At 29.8% G+C, this 27,781-nt stretch overlaps 2 protein-coding genes across 2 annotated transcripts in view; both read right to left on the bottom strand.

Moving 5' to 3' along the window:
* Positions 1–3,475, bottom strand: part of LOC111612533 (laminin subunit alpha-like) — a 46,190-nt gene extending 42,715 nt beyond the window's left edge. Inside the window, exon 1 of the mRNA XM_023353765.1 lies at positions 3,070–3,475. The gene's annotated coding sequence lies outside the window, so the exon portion shown is untranslated. The remainder of the gene's footprint in view (positions 1–3,069) is intronic.
* A 15,507-nt stretch (positions 3,476–18,982) lies between these two features.
* The window catches only part of LOC111612535, a 40,033-nt gene continuing 31,234 nt past the window's right edge, over positions 18,983–27,781 (bottom strand). The window contains exons 6-7 of the mRNA XM_023353768.1: positions 24,776–25,266; positions 18,983–19,034 (exon numbers count right to left, since the gene is read on the bottom strand). Of these exons, the coding sequence (XP_023209536.1) occupies positions 19,017–19,034; positions 24,776–25,266 (509 nt within the window). The 3' untranslated portion in view covers positions 18,983–19,016. The remainder of the gene's footprint in view (positions 19,035–24,775; positions 25,267–27,781) is intronic.

The following is a 27,781-nucleotide window of genomic DNA, read 5'->3' as shown; positions in this document are numbered from 1 at the left end:
TATTTACTTTTTATTTTCTAATTTTGAAGTTCTTTGATCACTTTAAGACGGAAAGTGTCTTAAACGTTAATTATTTAGCCTGGATTTAATATAAATGGCGAGGTAAAGCAGAAAATGCGAAAGTATTGTGTAAAAGTCTGTCAGACAAACAAACTTCTCCAATTGCTAATTTAGTAATAAAATTTTATAGGCGTGTTGAAAACGTTGGAAGAAGTGGGATGCCACAGCATCGAAATTCTAATTCTAGGCGTTGGATAAAAATAGAAACGTCGCCTTCTATCGCCTCAATTACCTTTGCCACGTTCTTCTCGGAGGTAGGATTACGCCGCGCAGACAACACAGGAAACAAAAGGCAGTTTTCATATTATTCTTTGAAGAGAAGAATAGCGCAAGAGAAAATGCAAATTACGAGCACAACTCGTTTTATTTTATTATTTTATTAATCAAGACACGTCGGCGAATGCTTTTTGAAGTGGGATGCTGCAAATTATTTCTTTATTCAAGAAAATTAAACAATTTTTCTGTCTTCTTGCATTGTGAAACGTATTTTCGTGCAAACAAATCGTTGCACCTAGTTATCACTTTTCTATCTTTTACAATAATATAAACGTTTCTATACATTTCTTCCTTTAAATATCACACAATTAAGAAAAAATGGCAGATTTTCCTTACAAATTTTCTGGAAAACATCCTCATGAAGGCAAAAATAAATATTTTAATTTGTAAAGAAATTTCAATTCTCTGTTTTTATCTAACTTTTAGCTGTTGCATATCGCGAGGGCTGAAGATATTCCTCGCTAAATCGCTTGTATTTTGCCAATAAATAAGTAAATTTTCACATTGTCGTACTACACTATACTAAAATAATATATAGCGAATTAAAAATGGGTAAACGTATCAGCTTTGTGACAAGTTGAGAGTATTTATTCCTTTAGTATGCACCATTACAAGGCTGCTTCCTCTACGAGACGTTAATTTCCACTATAAAAAAAACCTTTTTAAAATTGTTTCGTGTGATAATTTATAAGAATTAATAAAGCTTTGTGAATGGTTTCGATCATTTTTTACTAAAACATTTCATATTTTAATCTTTAAAAAGCATATTTTCGTGTTATTTTATATAGAATAATATGAAAAATTTACTTCAAAACCTATCCGAATTTCACTCTATGGAAACAATTAACGTGAAATTCGGATCCCAAAATGAGAATAAGTTATGTTTTTAATAATTTTAAACGATAAAAATAGCATTAAATATCTCAAACAGAAGAAATACTGAGTTTAAAATTATAAAAGGGTGCTGCAAGATGCGATACGGATTAATAAAGTCATTATATTAAACAGAATAATTAATTAACCCACTTTATCCTTTTGAAAGTGGAGAAAAAATGAATAGATAAAGAAGAAAATATCGTAAAATAAATAACGACAGGGATATCAGATATACAAAATGACACTTCCCATTCAACGTCGTTAGAGTTTCGACTCTTGTTTCGTCGTATCCTATCTACACGGAATTTGAAGATAATTTTACTTTTTACACGTCTAACAAATAATTTGAGTAAAAACTGTCGTAAATTACTCGTAAAAAATCATTTTATCTCCTTAATAATCCAGGATAAGCATTTTCGGTAGCAAAGAAACAATGCAAAGGAGTGTAACAAGGTTAAAAGTAACTACACTACACTCGAATAACTGTTTTACTAATTATAAAATTAGTATAAATTGTTTAATATTTAAATATTTAATGAACTAATGGAGAAAATCGTAAGGAATTTTACAGGAATGTCATTTAAGGGGGAAGCCAGACGGCCAACTGTGTCATTAGATCCATTTACAGTTCTCACACTAACCAACCACCCACGTGTTTTTGGACTGTGACCCAAGATGTTGATTCGCAGCTGTTAAGATATGTCAACTTTGACATCGAAATTCGAATTTTTAAATTTATTATCTAAAATCTAACACAATTAAAAAAACAATATTAAATCTGGCAAACCAAGTTTACAACCATTTACATATATTCAGCTTGGCCCTTTATCTCAGTAAAAATCTGAATAGAAGTAGGTGGAGTAATTACTTCCTTGGTATATTTATTTTTCTTACATCCTCTTTCTTAAAGTTATAATTATAAAGAAAGAGGTAAAAGTTCGCTTCGTTCAATTAAGTCTAAAGAATTTGCTTTCATTTTCTTATTAATTAATTAATACTTAATTAAGATTAGTTTATTAACATTTTCTTTCGTTTCTATTCATTTAAATTACAAAAAAGTACGAATTAAATGCGAATTTTTGAATAGAAGTTGAAGGAAGTCACCCACTCTTCCATCTGGAGAACATCAGTCTTTGAGGGGATCAAGTTACAAATTTCGACTCGAAACGAAAGAAAATCCTGTTTTTTTAAAATTATTTCATACATTAATTAAGTTTTTAATATTATATAACATATTTCGGACATTAGAAATGACAAAAATAATTTTAAAATAAGGATTCGTTAAGCTTTCAATATATTTAAAGTATTCGGAATATGTCGGAAATATTGTATTGTAATTAACGCTTGTAAGTTATCAATAAAATCAATTATCTTATCTTCAAGATAAGATATTTTATAGTAAATCTTGTTAAATTTTGACAAGATTTGAGTTTTAAGTATTAAATGTAAGCATTAAATTAAGTTTAAATAAAATATAATAAATGTTTTACCAGCTGAGTTCCCCGGTTTTCTGGGGGAAACCCCTAAATTCGCTCCCCGGGCCCGGATAAAGGAGAGTAATAGGGGCCCCAGACACAGAAGGTCCAGACCATTAGAGAAGTCGGGCCTTTATATTTAATGTATCATACATAAATTTACTGTTAAAATTATGGGGCCCCTCTCATTTCATATATTTAATTTACATTTAATTAAATTAATTATTTAATTATTTTCACAAAGTAGCAAGATTTAACATAACAGATATTTAAATATTTGTAGGAGTTATACTTTATTTAAATGAAACTTGTAACCACGTGACTCAAAGCGCGTGGTTGTTTTAAATTCGGGTTAAGCCAAAAATTCATTCGAAATTCTTACCTGGCCTAAATCGATGGTCAAATTCACTTCGTTATATTTATTTCCACGCGATAAAGGAGGACTCTGCCACCATCTCTCCGTTCCGTCGATGGCATATTCGGGAGGATGAGAGATCCTAGGATCGTTGACGTCACAGAAATCGCAAACTTGACCCTGGATTAAATTGATGTTGGGATTGTCTAATCGATCCGTATTGGCACCCACTAATTTACAATACAATTCCGGTTCGGAAACACCCTCTCCGCACGTTGCAGACGAGTAAATCTTCCTCCCCTCGGCCAGGTTAAAGTATGGAGGATTTAATACCTGGCCCGTGAGTATTTGAGCCTGGCATCTTCCCGTATTTAGTATAATTATTGTAAGTAAGAAGATGAGAGGTAGTCGATCGCCACCCTCCCTCTTCGCCATGTTTCCTGTGAATGGCTCGTTTGACTCTCGAACGAAACTAATAAACTCGGGCGAGCCGATTCCTTACGAGGGATGATTGTGACTAATGAGACAAAATCTTTATCATTTATCAAACAAATATTGTATACATTAAGCTGCACTTGCAACACGGCTTCCAGTTAAATCTTAATACGGCTTTTAAAATAAAGATATATTTAAAGATATATATATAGATATATAAAGATATATATATAAGATATATATTAAAATATATATAAATTAAGTTATAACACGAACTGACATTTATTTTTACGTTTTTTAAACACAAAAACAATATTCCGGCACTTTTCGACGAATAAAAAATAATTACACGTATGATTGCCGGCATATATAACACCAAATATAAAGGACCAACAGGGGTTTTCGACAAATGCCCCGGACACGCGGGTCTAAATTTATATACTGTATATGTATAATCTTGGCTCTTCTCTTATGCCTGTGTAGAGATGTAAGTGTACAGTACATACATACAGGTCTACCCTATTTCTCTCTACACGCCCAATAAGGTTAAGAACTAGCACGTCTCCCCTACAGCAGCTTGAGCGCTCAAGCTACTGTGAGGGAGACGTGCCAGTTCTTAACCTTATTGAGTGCCCTACTGTCGCAAACAGTAACATCTATTCAACTTTGCCTTATGGGTGCATTGAACGTTAGAAGAAACTGAATGCTTATGCGAAACATAAGTGGAGTCTTTCTACTTCTCTTATATATTTGTTTATGCGATGATTATTATGCAATAGAAATATAATATTTTTCAATTAATGAAAACTTATTTAATTTTCCATTTTGATATATGCTTATGCTATTTCCCATTTTGATATTAACGTAATAAATGTCATTAATATGAATTTTAAAATCAATTCTTTTCGAGCATTATTAAAGAAAACATTTTATAAAGTAGCTGTTCGGGCCTCCAATTTAGAGGGACTCAAAGACATATGTTACAAATTATCCCTCCCTCCGTAGTATGCCCTCTATACTAAAAACTTTATTTTTTTTCTCAAATTTTATTATTTAGAGAATATAATATAATGACTTTCTTGACCTCACATCGATATATCTTCTGCTGGATTACATGTTTCATTCGCTAATATTTTTTTTAAATTAATGTATTTCTTATGAATGAACATCACCTTTAAATTCTATATTTGGTTATGCTTCGGGGTGGGTCACTTCTGTAAAACATTGTCATCGGACTTAGATATGTTCTCAAAGTATTGGCCTTCTAACTTAATTAGGAGTGGATGAAATTTGATTTTTTTATATCTGCTGCCTCCTACAAAAAGGGGATTTTTACAGGAGATTTCAGGAAATAAGCATACATAATTGATTATATTTTCCGAGTGTATTAATCACAATTAAAGCGAAACAGAAGCATCTCCCCAACAGTTTTAACATCGAACTATTAGAGACAGTGAAGAAAGGGATGAAGTGATAAAATGGCGATTATTTTATAAAAGTCTTTAAGAATTCTGCATACTTTCAAAATAAATTTAATTAACTTAAGTTATTAATTAATTAATTAAATTATCTAAACGATTCTGTAGTTACCTAGACAAAGATTCGAACGGTTAAAAGTAGATCATCTCTAATTAAAATTATGATAAAGCAGAAGTGGTTTTGGCTAAATGGCAATTAAAATGTAATTATTATCCTATTTTAATTCACTTATAATGTTGAACATGCTCATATATTAATTGGAAGTCATGAAGTAATTTAATTAACTTTACAATGAATTAGTTTCTTAAATATATATATTTTTTCGTTTCAAGTCCTATCTTTCATGTTTAAAATCATTTTACGAACAGACTAAATGATGACGTCTCCATTGTTTTAGTGTAATTTTATGTCGTAGATTTTTACGTCTGATTTCCAATCAGAAATCACGCGAAACTTTATTTTAGAGATTTTGCACATCACGTGGTTTGGTAGCCACATGATACGCAAGTTCTCTGACAGTAAATTAAATATGGTAATAATACCACGAGAAATGTTCTTACCTTGGTGACAAACGAGTGGAAACATTGCATTTTGAAAATGTGAAAAAAACACTTAAATAATTAAAGTGATAATATCATTAATTAAATAAATTGATAAGTCATGGAGGCTGTCCATTAATTACGCGTACAGTTTATGGGAAGGGGGTGACGAAAGGTACGTCGCTATATACGATGGAGAAGGAGGGAGTCGACACGGTGTTATTAGTGACATGAATTTGTTCTTATAAGCTTAGTTACTAGTCGTGTGAATATGTAAAACTGTTTTAAATCATTTCTTAAATGTCAGGGGATCTAGTGACTATTGTACACGTAATTAAAGAGGAGGGGAATTTTCCAAAAGTCATTGTACGCAACAGAGAGGGAGGGTTTGAAAATAGATCAAAAGCTGTACACGTAATTAATGGACGGTCCCTTGGCTTGTTTAAAATAATTTCTCTACTTTCGACGTGCAAAGAAAGTTAGAAGAGGGACAAATTGCCTGTTATATAATGGAGTGACCATTTATTCAATTGTTCACTTCCAGTATTGACAATTTTAGTAATTCACTTTTAACTAATCGATCGTTCAACTATCAGTTGTATTTAAACTACTTGGACTTTAACCAATCGTAACTTTCGTTACGTTTTATCTATATAAAAGCCGGCAAGGGATCTTGTTCGACTTTCCCCGCACTCGAATAAGAGGTTAAGGGGATCATTAGGAAGTTCGATAATTTTCAATTATACTAGAATATAAAATTTAAGTAATACCAAAAAGTTAAAAAGAGTAATTTTGTCGAATTACGACAAAAATCTCCTTTTAAAACATATTTAATTTTAAAAAACTACCACTACATTCAAAGTTAAAATTGCGTGTGGTGCCATCTGTTACGAGATGTTATTAAAAAATAACTTTTATATTATTAATTATAAAGAAGCACAAAAGGCTTAATTTTTAGACACACACGCACACCCAAAATTTTTCTGTTTTTGGCTGTTTTGGGTTTAGAGGGTCTCAAAAACGTCGAGATTTGCAAAAATCCGGAGGGTCAACATTGACACGATTACAATACTTTCCCGTGTTATGTTATAATAGCTGGGAAATTAAAGTTTTGAATATTGCATACATAAATTTTTTTCTTATATTTTTTAATGCACAGCTTCCTATTTTTATTATAGAATTATTATTATTATTATTATTACATATACTGAAACTTCGTTCAAATTGATAATCTTTACATCTACTTATCTATATTTACGTATATTAATATAAAACCTCAAGAGACTATATATACTATTAGAGACATCCTGTTTTCATTCTGGAATATTTTATAAGTTTGATCGATCGTGAATGCTTTCACACGTATGATAACTTTCCCATAACAAATTTTATTGATATCTCACCGAGATAATAGCTTTTATAAATAACCCTGGAACATAGATTCGTGATAATTCCAGAATTACTCTTGGCATCTGTTTATAGCGATAGCAGATCCAGGATTTTGATGACGAAATTTCGCCCATTATAGACAGATTTGACTCACAATAGAGTACGAGGTAGACTAACAATGGACGAGGAATGAAGTACGACGTTCCGACTCGAACTATGATAAGTTATGGAGTTCTGGGTCGGATTCGAGCAGGGATTCTCCTCAACAGTAAACTAACACTTTACCATGGGCCACATAGCCGAACCAGTATAGGTTTGCGTTGATGAAATTTATTTTACTCTGGTTTAAAAATGTTTGCATAAAAATACTCTTAAAATAAGTATTAAGATTACCAAAAATTGTTAGTTTTTGTATTTAAAAAAAAAAAAAAAAAAACAAATTTGCATCATCACGAATACCAACACTTTCATCAGTTATTGAATTCAAATTATTATTATTATTATTTAATTTTTTAAATTATAGAGGAAAAGGTGGTATTATGGAACACTGCGGGTATTACGGAACCACCCCATTTCGAACCGATAATAAAGGTCAACCGTAGCGAATTGTGGCCGAACTGAACTAGGCAGACATCCGTAGCGAGAGAAAACCCCGTTTTACTTCAGTTAAACGGTTGCCCGTATTTAATCAGCAAATTTTTGTTTTTTTTTTTTTTTTCAAAATTCGCAAATTTTGAATGCCAAGTAAATTTAATTATTTTTAAAATATAAATCGTGTAGTTGCACGTATTCCGTTCCAGATACTTAGGGGTACGTATTAATGTGCGCGGTGTTCACGTTTTTTAAATTTTGGTCTCGACGGACGTAAGTTAATTTGAGATGGCGACGCGTGAAATACGGACCCCATCGGTGCTTTTACGGTAATACGGAACTCGACTCCTCCGAATTCTCTCTTTGCGAGCAGACGTTCGTCCGGAGCAATTTGTGGAAAAGACAATAGGTAGAAAGTCAATTTTTCCCGAGAATATCGAAAAAGAGCTGGTGGAATATATATTGTCGACGGAAATCATATTTTTCTATTATAAAACCATTTTTGCGATAAAATACATTGGAGTAAATAATTTTGTAATTATTTAACATTCTTTGTACTTTCCTATTTGTTTTTGGTTACATTAAAGCATTTTTTGAAAACACACAGTAAGGCTTTATTACCACTCGATTTTCTCTAAGCCTACTTTCTGACTTTTTGTACAAAAGTCTTCAAAAACCATACTCATAGTTACACTAGCGATAAATCCAATTAGGAACATCTAGTTTAAGGGTGCGACTATGCAGACGCGAATTTAGAGCGAGCGAGAGGTTGCGAGCGATTTAGTTTTCGCAAAGGAAAACCATGCACAAAAGAGAAGCGAGAAATAACGCTGGCGAGAGCGAATTTCTGGTTCTCGCACATATCTGACAGGTTTTGATATTTATCGCTTCTCGCCTCTTCTCGCCACATATTCTCGCTCGCTTGGAAAATTCGCTCGCTCGCGTCTGCATAGTCGCACCCTAATAGTTACCGGCACTTTTCGCACAAAAAATGTGGGTGTAGTTATAATACCTTGTTTACAATTGACTAAAATGTAATTGGGGTTCCATAATACAGTACCACCTTCTCCTCTATATGTATCCAACATATTGAAAATAATTTCTAATACTGGCAACACTTAGATATAAAAAAGTAGCGCGCCACTGTCGGGAATTAAACGAAACTCGACGTTTTTTGCGCACCATCTGACGGAAAAAAATAATTCTTCACATTAAAATATTTAATGAATTTTTTGAGAACGTCATTATCGTAACTAAATCGTGATAAGTGTAAAATGTCTGAAATAAATTATTTATAAATACGAGTAGACGTCTCGTAAAAAACACTTTTATGTTTATAAAAGCTATTTGAATAAATTATACGACTTTTGATGGCGAAGTTACTTTGATAAAAAATGAAAATTTATGAAAGGAAAGAAAACGAAAATGATACCTCAAATGAGAATAAAAAGATCTGAAATGAAATAGTATAAAATCCATCGATTATCATTGCTATACTAAACGTAAACAGTCCTAAGAAACGTTGATTTAAGACGTTTTCATCGACTTAAACTTGACTTTTATGACGTTTAATTTACATTTTTTTGGAATTATTTTTGTAAGTGATGAGGATAATGTATCAAAAAGAACTTTTCAAAATATTCAGGAAACCTTCTGCATAAAAACATTTAAATCACGACTTTTTTCTAAACACACTTTCCTTAATTAAATTCTGTTTGTGCTCGTAATTAGCGTTTAAGTGATGTATTCTTTATAACCGTAATATTAATTGTATATCAAGCTTTCGCAATGTGAAAATAAACTTCATAAATTAAACACTAGATGGCAGTACATCGTATTTGATAGTTTATCCTTGTTATCACTGGGGGAAATTTTAGAGTTTTACTGGAATGTAGCACGAAAATCATCGAATAATAGCTTGTTTATCTCTAGAGATCAACCTGGAATTATTTTAAATTTATTAAATAAAAAACTAATAAATTTTACGAAAGTTTCTCACAAATTTCCGCGAAGATCATTCTTTTCACAAATCGATTTTTGGGACGGATTCGGTAAGGTAAATATGTGTAACCCGTATTTAACGATCTTCTCACACTCCGATCAACGAGCAAACTTCTCAAAATTTCTTCCACCGCTTCTATGAATTTAGAAAAGTTATTTGTCTATTGTCCTAAATGTCAAGGTACAACTACCATTGTTTTTCTCAAACACAATCTGGCCAATTGACAATCTTACGAAAAATTAATGTGATTTCTTTATTATCCACAGATAGCTGAAATTAGTGTTGTATAAATACACATTTCATAAAAATAATACCTTTATGACATTTATCATTCTGCTGTATGAATGTAAATTATTTGATAATGTGGAAGCGACTTCTTATTTTAAACGACTTGCATTAAAGGAAACTCCTCATTTGAAATACGTGAGATTTCTCTGATCAAAATAAGCTTGGACTTTAACAATGGCCAGTCACAGACTTTTTAATGATGTCATCGATCATGTCTACGAACGAGGTTTTGTTAAACAATGCGATTTCTCGACTTCCTATTCTACAAAAAACTTTTATAGGACTTTAGATAAGTTGTTATACACATCAGTTCTTTTGGCAAAGCTTTCCAGAGATTTTTCATTATATGATTAAGTCTATCGAAACTGAACGTTTTTACGCCACGAAACAAACAACTTTTTCCATTTCTGTTTCTCATTGAGCGATTTTAATCTCTTATGGTATCATAAAATAAGTTTAAAATTTCATTTTGCTGAAGAATTACTGTCTTTATAACCAATAAACTGTTCTAAATATTTGGTTTTCTTTGATTAGATTAAATAAGATTGATATTGTGACTAATTGAAGATTACAGAGTGCTGCATTAACCTCTGTACTAACGTAAGGTTAGTGCAGAGTGCTGAGAGAATACTCTCAGCGCTGATTTTCTAGATGTAGCAATTATTAGAAGGGTCATTATACAGGATTACTCAAAAGAACGGGAAATTTTGGAACGGAGATTAATGGGAGAGAATAAATACTTTAGAAATATTTATTTGTTCCACTTAATAGTACATGGTACATTTTACACCAACGATTTATTTCTTGAAGATAACGTCAGGTAGGTGACCTTCTCTGCACTGATATTCCTGCAGTCAGAGACATTTTGCATGACTCGACTTATCATTTCAACAGAAATCCTGGCAATTTCCTATTGAAATGTCAAGTTCGCAGCGTTCAACTGTGGACTTCTTATGCCAACAGCTCGAACAGCCTCGATATTAGAGAGGTTGCGGCCGACGTTTTCAACCCAAAACGTTAACGTCGGACGTCGAGTGGCGCCATCTGACAATTCTAGAAGGTTGACAATGGCGTTCGCTACATCTAGCGTGGAGAGTAGAAATTCGACTTAAACTTCTTCATTTTTTTGTGTTCGACTTAATTCGAAATTCGACTTAAACTTCTTAAATGATCATTATTTTATTAAAATAATGATCATTTAAGCATTTACGAATAATATTGTAAAGAAACAGACGATTTTAATCCAGAAATTATTTAATTATTCAATTTTTTGCAAGTGATGTGAAGTGCCTATAGAATTTACATATACAGTAGAGCATCGATTATCCGACTCCCGATCAACCGTCACATCGGTTAACCGACCGCGTTCTAGTCGGCAAATTCAAATGTCTGCTAGTGATGTGGCGCTACAATATTTGGCTGTCTTGGCTACTTTAATATTATTTTTGTTAAATTTTGCGTGTTTTAGCTGACAATACTGTCTCGACCATGAAAGGGAGGCCACTATTTAAACCAGGCTTAATTTTTAACGATACAATAGCGACTATTATTATTCAAAAAATTTTTGTTAGGCTTAACATCGATGAAAATTCAACGCGAAGTAGGTTAATAGCGATATATTAATATACTAATTACATGGAATATACTAATATACTAAGCTAATAATGCATTTTTTCATATTTTTCGGTTATCCGTTTTTTCAGTTATCCGACTAACCCCATCCCCAATTGAGTCGGATAATCGATGCTCTATTGTATTTATCTATTAATTTTTTGTAAACTTTAATTACATTGATTTTACTTTCATATATTATTTATTACGTAGTAACATAGTAAAATATTTTAATAAAATTTTTTAAAATACTAATAATAAATTAAATAATTAAACTTTGATTATATAATAAATCTACAATATTTAACTAATTACAGTAAAACCTCCCACTCCTGACCACTCTTGATAAAATCAAAAATGGTCACGTGGGAGATAGGCAAAAAAATAAAGGGAGTCATTGATAACCTTTACTTTCAAATACAATAAAATATTAAGACTTAAGGTAATCAGGTTACTGATTAAGGCTTTTGAATAAGGTCAAACGTTACGGCAGTTATTAATTTTTATGCAGAATATGTTATGCAATTTATGTTGTTTATAGTTCTGTTAACGAGCCCAAGTATCCAGCCATTGTAATCCTCATTACTGTACAGTGTCAGAAGTTACATGCCATTGATTAGCGATAATCATAATAGCATTCATGGAAATAGTGCCGAACTGTTTGTTTGTTAAGTTATGGCAACGCAACACTTGAACGATCTGCCTATGGGGATGCCTTCCGGGAGGTCTTTTTAAGGAAAACTGGCCCCTATTTAGGCGTTACAGACGTAGAGAAAACCCGAAAAACTCCACGTGAGCAGCCCGTCCAGAGAGGCCCGAACCAACGACCGAACTCGCAGTGTTTCAGGGTACGAAGACCGCTTGGCCACTGGTGAGCACACCGTGCCGAACTGCCTACTAGGCAAGCGAAGCATGTGCCTAGGGTCACTGAAATTGCTAAAAAATATATAATTGTAATAGTAAAATTGCTTAATCATAATTTAGAAATAATTCCATAGCTACAATTAGATATTATTAGTATATGATGTTGTAAAATTATGTAGAAGATTCCCAACTTTCTATGTCTAGGGGCCCGAAAGGTGTTAGCCTAATCTCGAAACTACGTGGAACAGAACAAAGAAAGCAACTTGACAAATTGCATTTGAAGTAACTGCATACTTAGATTTGCGCAAATGGTTACACATCAAAAGCTGATTTACCTAGAATGGACGAAAATCGTGCGGATAGTCACAAAGGAAGATCTTACTGTATAGAGATTTTATCTATATAAGTTTAATTTTGTAAAAACCTTTAATGTTTTATATTATAATTTTTATTTTTCCTTGCTTCTATTGGCGATTTTTATGAATATTTTGAGGCATGTCCCGCGTGGTATGGTCTCTTTATGGAAATAAATTTTTAAATATTTTAAATCTAATTTGCTTTTGTTCTCTTCCAGGCCTTGGTATCTAGTACTAATCTTTCAAGATATAATGTTAAATGAATAGCTTCTTGAGAGAATTGGTAACATTTTGTATTATACGCATAAATCTTGCATAAAAGGGATACAAATAAATAAATAATGCGCCATTTTTTATATTTTTGTCTAAGATTATTTTAACATCTGAGTTCTTATTTACGAAACGGATATTGCGAATATAAAATTTATGAATTTACATTTCTCATTGGATTTCAATTTTAATATAAAAATAAAATAAAAGTTTTATTAATAAATATTTTATAATGCAAGTAAATTGCATTAAATATTTGAAGAAGATTCCGATATTTATAAATATATTTAATTCTTTCTGAAGGAACTGAATCGAGTTTTAAATGAATTTTTAGGCATTTTGATCATTTTTAAAAGTCTTTTGCAACATTAATGCTATAAAAACATATTAAATTATACATTGGGTGGATTATCAGTTGAAATAGAATTTAATTAAATTATGATACGACTCATATCTTGCAAAATTTAAAAGTATTAATAAAGCCGATTATTCATTTATTAAAAGTCGAATGATATACGTATATATAATTACAGGAAATTTAATTTAAATTAAATTATATATAATAATTTATATAACTACCAGAATCACTTATAAATATTGCAATTCTAATAAAATTTTAAATATATTCAATAAGTTCTGATTATTAAATATTTAATTTAATTTATTTCCATTCGTTTCGCTTAGTTTTCTGTCGTTTATTTAAAAAAATTTTCCTCCTTAAAACAAAAGCCATTCAATAATGTAAGTAATCGACCACCAGAGGGCTAACATCGACGATTTCCATATTAGCCCTCTGGCGGATAGGTCAAAAGTATTATATGTCTTAATTATTGATTTAACGATTTAAATTCAAATCTCGCGGGCCATTTTGAATCTCGATTTCCGTCTTTGATTGAATTTTATTAACAGAAAATAATTTTTTTTTTGTTAATTTTTAATGAAATATGTCTCCTTTAGAAAATGTACAAATAATAATAACGGAACTTGATAAATTTAGTTTTAAATCGTACAACAAAACAACTAATGTACATTTCTGAAACGAGAGATTAATAACTAAACTGAAGAAAAAAATGTCAATATAATCTGAGGATGTAAAATACAGAAGTTACGCTTTGCTCACCTAAAATCTTTGTTGTTTTTTGCTTATCAGTATAAAGCACACGCGCCAACTGTCTCTATAGTAATGCAACCCCACTAAAAAGGAAATATAAAAACATATATTTTTTTCTTTTCTTTATATACAAACAATAAGAATTGGATACCACGGTTATTTTTCTATGTCATCCATACTACATATATCAAGAAAAATACTTAAGCATGCCAAGTCGATTCGTGAAAAAGTATGCGAGGAACTTACACTCGTTTACCTCTATCTGTTTCCAAAAAAGAAAGAAAACGTTTGATCGATGATCGAAAATTAAGATACAGCATTTAAGTATTTTTAATTTTTCTTAGTATTTTATAGTCCATTTTAATTTTTTACAACCTCCTTTTTTAGTATTGTAAGTACTATATTTTTATCCACGAAACCTTAGTGAGGGCCACCTACAGGTTAAAAAATATATCTACGCATCAGTAATTACTCTCCATTAAAAGTAAATTCATCAACTTGTATTATTCTATATCCACCAGAAAAAAATTAAAAAAGATATTTTATTAATATTTACAAACATTCGAATTGGAAAAAACACTCAATTATTTTGATATTAAAATCCTGCTTAAACATTAGAGCGATTACGTAAACATTAAATAAATTGTAATGCCAAAACATTTAAAATACTGGTTTTTTTATTTTGTGGAAAAATTAAAATAAAATAAATAATAATAAACATAAATATCGATTTATAAAAATCCTTTCAACTCACCAATTTTTTCCCTCTGTTTTTTTTGTAGTAAGAAGAATTGTCCTTTTGAATTTTTAATGTTCTAAAGATTATCTTTATGCAAATTACTTGATTATACTAAAAACAACAAAGAGAATTTTTAACACGAAAAATATACTATCAAATTTTACATTTTACCATAAATTATTAAAATAAATTAATGAACAAATCAATGATCGCGATACAAAATTGACAGTTGAAGAGCCACGTGCCCGACAATAATCTTTTGTAATTTACTTGATGTCAATGACGTGAATAGGGAGTGGATTTATCCCGAAATCCTCTAGGACACAAGAAATCGAACAATACTTATTGAATGACCTTTTACTTATAAGAATTAATTGAGTCATTTTAATTGTAAATGGATTATCTTCTTGAATAATGAATCTTTCTGAAGCCAGTCGTCTCGAGTGAACTTTAAATATTTTTCAACTATGTGTGAAATCTATAGCGTGGCTCAAAAGTCAGGTAACCACTGCAAAGAATAAATTGTCGTCATATTTAACTTTAAACGTGTTCTCAGAATTTAACTTGCGATTTTTATTCACTATTGTAATCGAAACACATAAAATGTGGTTGACTGACTTTTGGGTCGTCCTTATATGAAATTCATTTATTTATGGCACGCTTATACATACGACAGATGAAGATATATACTGTATATTGATACAGACATTTACAGATAGATACGTAGACACACGCAATTGGCTTATCGATTTTCCTACCAAAATAATTCATCCAATATAAAAAAGTCTTATTAAAAAAGACAGGAACTGACGACTAGATATTACGTATCACTGAAACTTTATCAGAATACATTTTTGTTACATGAACATCGTCGTTTACGCAATAACACACGTACCTGCTCCATACAAAACAAAATAATGCACGGCATTTAAAATTAATTATTAATTTACAGCTAGTAACTAAATAATAATAGAAATTAATAAATAATTATTCTTGGCAAGGATAATAAGGGAAAAATTCTCGGCAACTATCCTTATTATAAAGTAATCGTTAATGCCATTAGTTCTGATAGTTTTCCTTTCTTCTTCCAACTTTTCCTCTTCCATAAATTTAATTTTCTGTTCATAGAAACGTCACAATAGCTTTCTGTACGTGATGTTTAATAAATTTGAGTAAATTTATTTAATTTTTACACTTTAAAATATTTTCTATATATATTTAAATTAGCTTATTTAAAATGCTCGGTTGCGACGCAACGGAGCATTAGACACATTAAACTCTAATCATTAAAGAATAACAACAATAAAGATATATATCTAAATTTGTATTTTTAAATTTCAGATATAAGTTTTAAGTTAAAAATAATAAATTCACAATTTTAGATTTAGTGCGTAGGCGCGCCTCTACTCTATAAATCTTCCCACCTTTGATTTTTCAATTAAAAATTAAATATTTTAATTACAATTGATTTAAGTTTTTAATTAAATTATCAAATTTTAAAGATTTGTTATCTTTTTTAACATATAAATAAATTTAAAATAGTTATATTGATAGTAGATAAGCGCGCAAGCATCTTTACGCTACGAAATTTCCGTTTAAATTTGTTATCACGATACTGATAAAGCTTTAAAACAGTTAAATCAATTGTAGGAGAGATCATTAATTTATTCATTGATATAAAGTTTGATAATAAAGCAGCAACTTTATTCAAAAGATTAAATCATTGATAAAAACATCAACTATGAATCTCAGATAAGAATCTTTCTTACAAATGTCAATTTTTACTACTTTTTTGCATCCTAATCTTTAAAAATTATATTTAAAATTGCAATTTATTAAAATTTAATTGGAATTAATTACATTTTACTATATCGATTAGTTAACAAATAATTATTAAGAATCTAATGATGACGATATGAGTAAAATGGATAAGTGATGCGGAAGATAAGAGGAATTTTGAGGAGTTAAAGTTAACAAATTTAGTGGTACCTCGGTACTCGAACTACCAGAAGGCTGTTCGAGTATCGAACGAATTTTTACTTATCTGGCTGCTATATATAATGGGGAAAGTATGACAAAAATGAGACAAAAATGGGTCAAAAAATGACTACCTAGAATTTTTGCATCTTTTGGACTCGGGGAATTAGAAATGTCGAGAAATGTAAAAAACTTTCAGGTTTTCTATATGTGTGGCTATTAGTGTGTGAAGACACGCTTTTGTCCACTTATTTTGATGCTTAATAACTTTCGTATCTTTCGTCGAAAATTTCTGAAATTTTGCAAATAGATTTGGGTATTAGGTATAAAATGCTACTAAATTTTTGTGGTTAAAGGTCAAGGGGTGGAGAGATAGCGGGGTCACGTGTCAATGAACTCCTTACAAGAAACTAAAGACATATATACTGTATATGTCTTTAGTTTCTTGTAAGGAGAATCGGAAAATTGTAAGTTTGTAAGTTAAACTTGATCTACTTTTTGGACTGCAATTTGAAAAAATTGTAGACCTATAAATTCCCACTGTCTTTCCTTCCTTAATGTCGAGAACGGGTTATATACATGAAAGTCAAGACTAGATATAGAAGGATTAGAAGCAGGAGATCCCGATTAATTTGAATTTGAATTATTTTAGATCATATTCTAAATTATAATTAAACAAAGCTTAATTAAAGATAATTGCATTTTTATGTAAATTTATCGATTATTCGATACGTGATTAAATAATACGGAAGATGAGCAAACACATTCAAGAAAATTGGAGAATTAAGTTATAAAAACATTTCGATTTAATTTATGCATTAATTTAAACCGTATACGGTTTACTAATTAGATTAATTAATAAATATATTTACATCTTAATTAAACTTAAACGAGATGTACTGTACAACATCAATTCGTTGTACTTAAAGGTTGAAGAAGTTTCTTTTGTAACTTTAATGACATACGAAACTGCTTTAACGGTACATAAAGTTTGTCAATAATCGAACAATTAAGCAATTTGTTGGATAAACAACAACAACATTTAAAAACAATAATTTTAGATAAACAAACACACGAACTCCGTAGAAAGATTTTTAAAGTATAGACGATAAATTAATGGAAATTTATTAAAGTAAATGTAGTAAATTTATTGAAAATTAATCATTCTTTATTATAAATTCTTGGTCGATTAATTTAAGAGTTATGTTTACTTTATCTTCATTAAAAGATTTCTTAATGAATAATTAAACATTTCTCGTTAATTAAAAATATTAAATTTGACAAGAAATAATTTTCATTTAGAAAATAAAAAAATAGAAATCTTTAATAACAGTTTCGAAAGTCAATAGCTTTGAAAAATTAATTTTAAGTAAGTTTCTAATTGTAATTAATTTTAATTACGTTATAAAACTTTATAAATTATTGCGTGTTACTATATGTTTTAGAGAAATGACAGCTGAAATTATAATTTTTTTTATGAATTTATTAATAAGAGCAGAAATAAGAGAGTTTAAAATAAAACGAAAGCGAAAAAAGCTGTACCTCGCATTAGATGACATGACTTAAGGTTCCGCGCGGCGCGCGCGCCACATTGCGTAAATATTAAATAACTGCAATATTAATAAGTAAAATATATCTATTCGCGCAGTTTATATTAAATATACAAAATCGTAGACACTTATTTGTATATTTGACAAAAATACAAAAATTTTACATATTTTTACAGTATAACGTTACAAGTCATCTTACTGTAACACCGCGCTGTGTTACAGTAAAATTATCTTACGTTTGTGTACTGAAACTGCGGTCGCGCTTGGCGCGCGCAGTTTCAGTACACAAACGTAAGATAATTTCGATCGTAAGCGATGTAATGTTATATTTCTTATGTATTCTAACAGAAACATGGAAGTTCTTTAATATTTAATTAAGATTTTCTGTGTTTAAGTATTTTAATTAAAAGGAAGATTTAAATAATCTGATCAATTGGAAATATCTGAGATGAAATCGGATTAAAAGTAGAATTGAATTCTTTTCCAGTTCCTTTGTTCAATTTCATGAAGTTTACGGATTTTGATTCGTTCTCATTGTCTTAATACCTACATAAATCTTTTCTGACGACTCCAATAAATCTGATTGACTTTGTTTATAAAAAGTCTAATTTATCAACTATGAACATTTTCTGTTTCCTTTTAATCGATCAAGTTATTAACTTTTTAAATAAATATGAGACATTAACACACGCATTTTTCATATTCAGTTGCATTGTAAATATGGGGCTAAGTCTCACANAAACTATTCTTTCAAAGTAATATCACTTCAAACATTAATTTTTAATATTTTCCTATAATAAAATAAAAAATACAAATAAGTTCATTAAGATTTGTATTTCATTTTGGTGAAAAATTATTATGTTTTTAAGTGAATCTAATAATCTAATCAACTGAAGGAATACTTGAATTGTCTATTATATAGGATGTATAAAGAAAAAACTTTGATTTAGTTAATGGCAATCATTTGCTAATTTACAATATCACAAATACGTGGTACAATCCAAAAGTTCGGTGACTGCAGTAATGTATGACAACAAAAACATGTATTTCAAGTTACAGCGTATGAAATTGATTCTATCAAACCTTTCCTACGTGTTAAGGTTGGTTTCGCCCATGTTACGTGATTAAACAGCGAGCGCTGTTGTTTTCTTTCGGAGATAGTTACCTTTGTTTTGCGACATAATAAAAATGGAGTTTCAAGAACAGCACTGCAACATTAAATTTTGTCAGCATTTAGGTAAAACACCTATGGAGACTTTAAAATTGCTAAGAAAGATGTACGGTGATTTTATCATGGCAAAATCAAAGATGTACAAATGGCATCGGTGTTTTAAAGAGGGCCGAGAATCCATCGCAGACGAATGCACTGGCCAACCTTCAACTTCATGGAACGACGAAAATGTTGAGTTGGTCTATCAATGTGTTTGCAAAGATCGTCGCCAAACCCTTGAAAAAATCGCTGCGGCTACTCACTTATCAAAGACTAGTTGCCAGCGTATTTTAACAGACGATCTTAACATGCACTGAGCAAAGGAAAAGTCATGATGGAGGTGTTTTTTGATTCTCAAGGAACTGTTCATTCAGAATTTATTCCCGAGGGCAGAACAGTAAACAAGGAGCATTATCTAGACATTTTATGTCTAGATAATGCTTTTTTGTTGTTTGAGGTAATCCATTCATCGTAAATGGCCACAGATCTGGCAAAGTGGAGACTGGTACCTTCTGCATGACAACGCACCTGCACATCGGTCCCNGGTTTCTCAAACGACATCCCGGGATCCCGGTTGTTTTTTTTAACCCGGGAAATCCTGCAAATTTCTTAAAAATTCACTTTTTCTTATTTTGTGTTAAGGTCGAGGAAATTTTGCAAATAGAAATTATAATTAACTCGTAAACTGTCGGAATACATTTGTATTTATTACTTTTAAACTTACTTACTTAGTTTTTTAAATTTTTCCTCGTTATAGCGCGTCACAAATGGTCGATAATCAATACGTAGCTTATTTGTGGCGGGACTACGAAAATTCTTTACTCGTCGGAACCCGTAATATCTAGAATAATTGCGCTTACGCCGTCTTAATTTTTAACCGTGCCCGGTAGCTTCGATAACCGCGTAACGCCAAGTTGCGCAAATTGGGCGAGGGTACAAACGAGTACGAAGTCTGCGAGTATGGAGTGTTTCTTCATAAACCTAATTATTAAAGTCAAACGAATTGCGGAATTATCGAGCTATAAGCTCGATGTAGACAAATCGAGAATACAAGAGAGCGAAAGAAGTACTACAATCTCGAAAACGAACTCGAAATCTTCCAGGCTACGGGTGAAAAAAACATGTAACATCTGTCTTCTTCTCTTCAGCGCATTAAACACGATTCCACTCACATCTATTGAATCGGAAAGGGCATTCTCGGTAGCTGGACTTTTCATTACTAAAATAAGAATCGGATTGACTGATCCGAGTATCGACCGTCTTTGCTTTTCAAAACCTTATTATAAAAATTTACCATAATATTTTGTATTACGTTTTATTTAAAAAAACGAAAATTACCTTCTAAGTTAGACGTTTATCTAAATTCATTTTTTTTTAAATTTTGAACTCGATTCAAAGCATTTTGTTGTTGTTGTTATTGTTGTTGTATGCAGTTTCCAGCAAAGTTTAATAAATTTTTTTCTATTTGTGAAAATTTCTACGTAATTCGAAGGTAATTTTTAATATAGGCTATATCTTCTTACACAGCATTATTAATATGATTTTGGAGGTTGCGGAACGTATTAAATTACTTTAAAAATGAAAAATAATTGTATCATTTGATTTCGTGATATTTTGTATATCTTAAAAATAATTAATTCTGTCCCGGGAAATGGTTCACTTTTATCCCGGAATCCCGAGACAAGCAAAAGACCGGGAAATGATAAACCCCAGTAGATACCCTACTCGCGTTGGCGCTGCACTCGTATGTACTCACCCATATTTACATATAATTACGCGTACTCATTCATTTCATTTATGCCTAATCAGGCAACTCACTCATTCACTTATACCTAATCATATACCTCACTCATCCACATTCATATGTTATTACTCGTACTCATTCACTCATTTATACGCATATATATTCCTCACGCACTATACACTTTCATTTCATTTACATCTAATCACGCAAACTCACCCGTTCGTTTATACGCGTTCACTTAATCATTCGCTGTCAAACATAATCACACACTCGTACGTAATCACGCGTGCTCATTCGTTTACACTCGTCTGGATAACACATGCTTATCTGATTTACATCTAATTATTCATTCGCGCGCACACCTAATCATACTCACTCGTTTACAGTCATTTACATCCACACAATCACACTTGCTCATTTCATTTAGTCTACTCTAACACGCTTACTCACTCATTCACATTCTCAATACACGTTACTCACTGATTTATACAAATTCACATTCTATCATTCTCAACACACAATTACTCACACACACATATTGGCCCCTAAGGTTTCCATATCTAGTCTTTCATCTGTCTAACTCTGTTACAGAGATTGAGGACGAGCAGACACACAGACAGACGACAGTGAGAATTTATAGGTTTACAATTTTTCCAAATTGCAGCCCAAAAATTGAGAAAAAATTGAAAAAAGGAAATTGTAATTTCATATATTCTCGCTTTCTTTAATGGAATCGAATGGCGAGAGAATAATTTTTCTCTATCGATTGATTTTTTTTCTTTATAAATAAAAATCGAAACAATTCTCTTCTTTAGACAAATTCTCAATTTAATTTATGAACTTTTTAATCGTAAATCTTAAAAAAAAAATATTTTTAAGGATGAAATTCCATTTAAAATTTTATGACTTTTTTAAAAATAAAAATGTTCTCGTCTTATCGACAAAATGAAAAATTGAAATTTTTGATTTTATTTTTTAATGTCGTAAAAGTTTAAAACTTCATTTTTTTAAATTAAAATTTCAAATATATTTTCTAAATACAAGTAATTATAATTAAAACATATAATTTACTTTATTTTATAAGAAAAAATACATTTTTAAAATGGGTATAACGCACAATTTTATTATGTATTTTTTAAAAAATTTGACACGTAATATTTTTTATGTGTAAATATATATTAAATAGCAATTTTTCAAAGTATTTAAATTATTTTTTTATTGCTGTCATCAGATTTCTATCCATAAATCCATTGAAATAGGGAGATTTTTCTATCAGTTCTGTGTCCAGGCAAACATTTTATGGAATTTTATTTTATATTTTTTAAATTTTTTTAATGGGACAAAAATGGCGCCCTTTTATATATCCATTACTAATTGTTTTATTATTAATTCGAGTTATTCAATACATATACAGTGCTGTACATGCATTGTTGTTATATATGGGATATATTATATATAGCCCGATATATACGTCATATCTGGTTATTTATAGAATTTAATTAATGTAATTATATGTCAATTTACTGTCATTTTATTGTCATTATGAAAGTAAATTTTATCATAATTTATTAAGTTGAGATCAATTATTATCATTAAAAATTTATAAATATATTTTAAAAGTTTAATTAAGTAAAAATTTAAACTCTTTTTATTCGAAATTTATTAATTATTATGCAATAATTAATAAATATCAAAGGAGTTTAAATATTTCTTCAAATATTCAATTATTTACGCATCAACTAGATCATACAATACAAAAATATTATATTAAATTAAATTATATGAAAATATCAACTAACTTTTATTTAATTTATATTTTAAATGCAATTTTAAAGTAACAGAACCTTTATATATTCGTTAGCATCATTTCGGTCTCTAAAGATCAAGAAGATCAATTGATCGTTAGAGACTGGAAGACCAAGAAAGATCGAATGAAACTGTTTTTTTATCGTCATAAATTCTAAACCTAAATAAAATGCAAACTGAGAGACTTATCTCAAGTTTCTAGTTTGAGATTTTATGAAAAATGGCCAAATTAACCAATATTTTCACTCCATTTAAACAGTTACAAGAACAGAATGTCAGTTTTATTGAGTAGCAATTGACAAAAGTGTCGATACTGTAATTTATTCAATGTAATTAATTTACCTTCTTTGATATAATGACGATAAACTAAATCGTTTTTAATTATAATAAACTAGAATTGTACGTTTTTTCCATCTTCATATTCTTTACCCGATTAGTATCCACAAAAATGTAACTTAAAATTCATGTTAAATCGTTTCTCTTCCCAAATTTTTAAATATTTTCTAGGATTTTCCAAAGCTCTTTAAACTTTAGCGAATAAATCTCCCGTTACACTCGATAAAAAAAAGTTATTCGCGTATATCAAATGCGAATAACATATTTTTTTTATTAAGTGTTACAGGAGATAAACGTAAAATCTCTGAAGTATAGTAACTTGAAAATCTTTAAAATGGGATTTTATATTCGAATTTAAATGCACCAAAATAACAATTTTTAGCTAATTAATTTCCTCATTCTACTTTTATAGCTTAATTTCTATCATAAAGCAGTTTGAAAAAATGTAGAGAGCACTCCAACTGGAAACCGAACCCGGTTCCTTCTGCTGGAAGCTTAATGCGTTCAACAATGCCACACAAATGATTTAATTCATAATTATAATTTGATTAAAATTTACNGATTTGTCTATTTCTATTCTATTTTTTATAATTATTTTAACATCATTGTGTAAAATTGTTTTTATATACCATTACAATATAACAAAACTATGCTGTTTATATCTATTGGATTTTTAAGTGTTGTAAATTATGGTGTAAGTCAACTTTTTATGCTTCAAAATTTTTAAAAAACTATGGTTTGAATTATAATTATAAAATGTTTACCGCTCTGTGGTAGAGATTTGAGTAGAACAATATCCCTAGCAAATTACTGTGTGCCACCTATTTTAACTCTAGTAGGTCACCACAAATATTTTCAACTAAAATTTGTTTGCTTAACTTATTTATCAGAGAATATGATGTAAGTGACCCTGTTGCCTACATCCCTTTTTGTATGATTATATATATATATATATATATTACAGATGTCATTTTATTGAAAATTGTGTTGTGCTAGAGTATATAGTAGCCTATGGCAAAGTGATATATCATTTCAGTTTCACCTTACCGGTAGCCTACTTACAATATATTGGAAAGCTAACTTGTACCTTGAGTAAAATGTAATCTAATCTAACAAAAAAATCATTTTGACATCAGCCATGGTTTTAAATACAGAATTATGTAAAATAAAATTTTGATTTTGGCATGCTATCATTAATATATAAATAAAAACTGTTCATCATTACCATTTAAGCAATTATAATTTAAACTAGTAAAAATATTTAAAATATCATACTTCTCATTAAATGAAATATTAATTTGTAAGTTTAGTCTAAACTTTATTATTAGTTTTAAATTCAATTTGCTTCTATTAGTTTGTAATTTTTTCATATTTCACAAAAATACTGATGTTAATTATAATTAAAATCCATTAAGCAATAGACATTTCTTTCATACTTTACTCTCAACTTCTTGACAAATGCTTCTGAGTTGACTTTTCTGTCTTTTTCTAATTTTTGCTTTCTCCAATTGTTCATTTTCCTTATCCTCCATTTTCAAGGTAGGTTTCTTTGAAACCAACACAAACCCTTTGAGATTCAAGAGAGTAATGGGCTTAGTAGTTGAAAATGGTACGACCGATAAAACATTGCTCTGTTTTATGTCCGACTGTATTCTTGGCTTCAGTGAATTTTTGCTTGATCTTAGCAAGACACAAGGTTTGTCCGAGAGATCACTTAGAGCAGACTGTATTGTGGGTAGATGTGGATTACTCAGGTTCGATAAAGATGACACTAAAACAAATGGACGGATCTGTAAACGACTTCTCGATATTGCATCTTTTAGATTCCTTAATTTAGTGGCTAACTGTAAAGCCATATCTTCTTTTGCTGTTGAGTATGGATTTTTCCCTGAGATCATAGTTAAAAGACAATGATTTGATTCTATACCTAACAAAAATAAAATAAAATTATTTTATATATTCCCTTAGAAAGTTTATAAAAGAAGAAAGCGGGTAATTTCAGGTAATAATTAGATTTAAAGTCGCTCGTAACCGAAAATTATTTGGGTGTGTTCGAAAGACGATGCCAAATTAATGATCCAACAAATGATAGGTAATGCCAGAACCAATACTTCTAAATCTCTATTTAAGTCAGACATTTTGAATTTGGTGACGTGAATTAATTCTTCGATTTTATTAAAATCCACGCAAGCTATTGTATTAAAAATTTACAATATAAACACAAAAAATGTAATTATTTTTAAATAATAGGCTAATGTAGCGACTGCGAGGAGTGAGGCAGTATCTGATTTTCTCCTGAATTAAACATGCTACAATTTAGAGCCTTTCACTATTAAGCTTAAGGCCTATTATTCGCTATTAAGCTTAAGGCCACAATTAATTAAAGCCCAGTTGTGGGTTTATAAAGTATAAGCATTTAGTTTAATTATTTTTAAAAATTTAAATTATTAATAAATTACTTAAATATCAAGGGAATGATTAAGTACGAACCTTCTATATTTTCATATTCTGATCAGAGTTAATGATTATATAAAATTCAAGAACATTTTACGAAGTAAAATTTAATTTCATGTAATCTGAGACGTCATTTTTCACGTGATACGTCACACAATATGTCACAATAATTTACGATACTATATGTAATAAATTCATTCAATTTTTCCAGATTTAAAGAAGGTTTTAAGTCATTAAAAATTATAACATGGAAACAAAATGGCGACTTTTTAAAAATTTATATAAAACTTTTTATAATTTATTTTCCGTTAATTTTATATAGTAAGTTGGGACTAGCTGGAAGGATTATGTAAATTTCATTTGTATTGTGATCTATTTCCGTGTTTCCAATTAGAATATTTGCATAAAATTACATCTAATTCCAACCTCTCCAAATAAGTGCAATTTTTTTGTACTAATTTATTTAAAAATAATGTAAATTTTGCAATAATTTTATGAATTGTTCTAAAATATATTTATAAGTCTAAAATCTTGAATACATTTCCAATTAAAGTAGCAGTCATGCCCGTTATAACAAAACCTCGTGTTTCGTGTGTTTTAACGATACGCCAACNATATAATATATATATATAATTTCAAAAAATATTGATTTTATTATATATATCAAAATTTCCATAATTTAAGACGACTGGAGTAGGTTGAAGTTTTGCAAAGTGCAAACTCATAATAAAGAAATATATGTTGCAGATTTGGATGGTCTAATATTCAATAAGGCTAGTCAGCATAAAAGAAAAAAATTGAAGCAACTGATAAAATTAACAATGCAAATCAGACACTCTGAATCAGATTTGAAACTATTTGTATCAGTTTTCACAACAGTATGGTAACTTTTATGTTACTAGATGAAAATCAAGAATACACACACAAATATCAATTTTTTAAATATATTTTTTGATACTGCAAAAAAATTTTGACACAACTTTTAAAATTTAGAATTTCAATTCTGAAGGATTTTAAATATTTAATTCATGTAAAAAAAACACATAGCTACCACAAATCACTTATTTCTCTGCTCTGTACACATTTATTATATAGATGTAATCTTCAAGTGCTATATTTTTCATTATCTATGTCCACGTATCAAATCATGTATTGTAATAATCAAGCATAAATGAAAACTTTGTAATTATTAAAATTTGAAATTTTCAGCAAAAAAATGAATTTTAAAATCAAAATTTGAGCAAGAAAATACCAATTCAAAATTACACAATTGTGTAAAATTTAATATAGGTTATTGTTCAGGGGCAACCATTGAACAAATAGAAAAAAACATTTTATAAAACATGAAGTAACTGATTACAATTAAAAGTTTTAATATGTCTTCTGTAATGGCAACAGCATTTTTATTTATGCATGCATTTATTTAATTAGAATATGCGTTCATTTGAATAAAAAAATGTGTTCATTACATTTGAATTTATTTAGCATCCAACACAAATACATTATTTCATTAAAGGAGTCAACATTTATTAATGTTGACTCCTTTAATGAAATAATGTATTTGTGTTGGATTTCCTTATTAAGTTTCCTTCGAATCTCCTTTCCATTTCCTATCTAAACAAGCTAAATGACTGACAGCTCTCTCACTCTCTTTTACAAATACAAATAGAATGTCTCATCATCAGTATCTAAACAAATTTACAAGACTGAATTAATGTTCTAAATCAAATACAAATGCCATTCTTTTCAAATTTTATCTTTCTAACATTGGAACCAACAGTGTTGATAGAAATTTGGAGAAACATTTTTTCAAACAGTCTCAGTCTATAGTCTTTACAAAAAATGTACCTCACATCTTACATATGAAAACTACAAATTTCAATGTTTTTCATTAACCACTACAAATTCAAAGACTAGTAATGTTTAGTCCATTCACAGGAACCTTCTGGGCAGTGCTAAAAAATATCTCTTGGCTGATTGTCTTAATC

Source organism: Centruroides sculpturatus, unplaced genomic scaffold (assembly GCF_000671375.1).
Source record: "Centruroides sculpturatus isolate CEXI.00-Female unplaced genomic scaffold, Cexi_2.0 scaffold1787, whole genome shotgun sequence".
Classification (NCBI taxonomy): domain Eukaryota; kingdom Metazoa; phylum Arthropoda; class Arachnida; order Scorpiones; family Buthidae; genus Centruroides; species Centruroides sculpturatus.
The sequence above is the reverse complement of the archived record's forward strand: the minus strand, read 5'-3'. Positions and strand labels throughout refer to the sequence as shown.